The sequence below is a fragment of the Colobus angolensis genome, unplaced genomic scaffold, assembly GCF_000951035.1.
Source record: "Colobus angolensis palliatus isolate OR3802 unplaced genomic scaffold, Cang.pa_1.0 Scaffold110, whole genome shotgun sequence".
Classification (NCBI taxonomy): domain Eukaryota; kingdom Metazoa; phylum Chordata; class Mammalia; order Primates; family Cercopithecidae; genus Colobus; species Colobus angolensis.
The window spans coordinates 29,184-30,435 of NW_012112031.1; the positions used below are offsets into that span (position 1 = coordinate 29,184).

Consider the following 1,252-nt stretch of genomic DNA (forward strand, 5'->3'; position numbering starts at 1 on the left):
CCATCCCGCCCGGCCTCAAAGCGCTTTAACAGAAAGACAATCTGCACGGGATCTAGAAGGGTGCTGGGATCCTGGGGAAGGAAGGTTTCTGAACTTCCTGGGGGGCTCCTGCCCGAGTGCCCGTGCTGCCCCCGGCATGGCCAGTGATCCCGCCTCGCAGCCTGGCTGTCCCCATCTTTCACGCCCAACCCCATTGGTGCAGCCTGGGCAGTAGAGGGCCCCGGACTGGGGGGCTGGAGTTCTGCATTCTTGTCCCAGCTGTGCCCCTGCAGGCCCCTTCCGCCCACAGGCCCCAAGTTCCCCATGTGCCTACAAGGAAGTCATGCTAGGTGGAGGGTGCAGCCTCTTCTAGCTTTGCCATTCACTTCTGTGTCTTCAAAGAGGCTGTCAAGTCTCCTCTCTGAATGAGACCCACAAAAAAAAGCAAAGCTAAGAAGATGCCCAGAACTTAAGTAGACACCAGGCCTTTTGGACATAGACCACCTCTTACCTTAGGCCCCCAGAGGATGCCCACTCTGTGTGGAGAAAAGAGGGGCCCTTGCCTCAGCCCCCAGAGGCTAGGGTGGGGTGGCTGAATTTTGGGGCCGGGTTAGGCGCCTCTGGGAAAGCCTGAAGTAGCAGAGATGGTTTCAAAGCCAGTGGATGAGGGGGCAGGACAGTGGCAAGACCCCAGGTCTCCATCATGCACCGAGCTTCCTGAGCCTACACCTGGGGTCTCTGCTGACAGACCAGGAGGGAAGGGACTGGGGGTACCGACCCCCAGAAAGAGAAAGTGGCAGTCATAAGACCTGGGTTTGAGTCCTGGCTCATCCCTTCCTGGCTGTGTGGCCTTGGCAGACTACTCAGACTCTGGGAACATGTTTCACCTGCAAGATGAGGATGAGAATCAAACCCACCTTGCAGGGCTGTGAAGACGCGCCCAGACAAGTGCATGCAAAAGCCTTCACACACAAAACCTTTCCTAAAGGTGGGGAGACAAGGCTCCATGAGCAGCAGGTGGCCAGGGACCGTGTGGGGGCTGGGGTCCTGTTTTCCCTGCAACCTGGGAAAGGCATGATGGGCACTTGGTACGATTCATATCATGACCCTGCACCTCAGGTGGTGGTGTGCTTTGTCTCTGCAGTGGAAGTCCCCACCATCGTGCCTGTCAGTCCCTCTACCGGTGCTGAAGGCGTGGGCAGCAGGCAGGTGAGCCCCAGGCTGGCAGCTAGCAGGACCTCTCTCATGTGAGCTCAGCACAGTAGTTCCCCTC

At 58.2% G+C, this 1,252-nt stretch overlaps 1 protein-coding gene across 1 annotated transcript in view; it reads right to left on the minus strand.

Moving 5' to 3' along the window:
* Positions 1–1,252, minus strand: part of DOC2B (double C2-like domains, beta) — a gene marked incomplete at its 3' end in the record, with an annotated part of 59,874 nt that overhangs the window by 2,610 nt on the left and 56,012 nt on the right. Inside the window, exons 11-12 of the mRNA XM_011956153.1 lie at positions 978–1,004; positions 491–515 (exon numbers count right to left, since the gene is read on the minus strand). Of these exons, the coding sequence (XP_011811543.1) occupies positions 491–515; positions 978–1,004 (52 nt within the window). The remainder of the gene's footprint in view (positions 1–490; positions 516–977; positions 1,005–1,252) is intronic.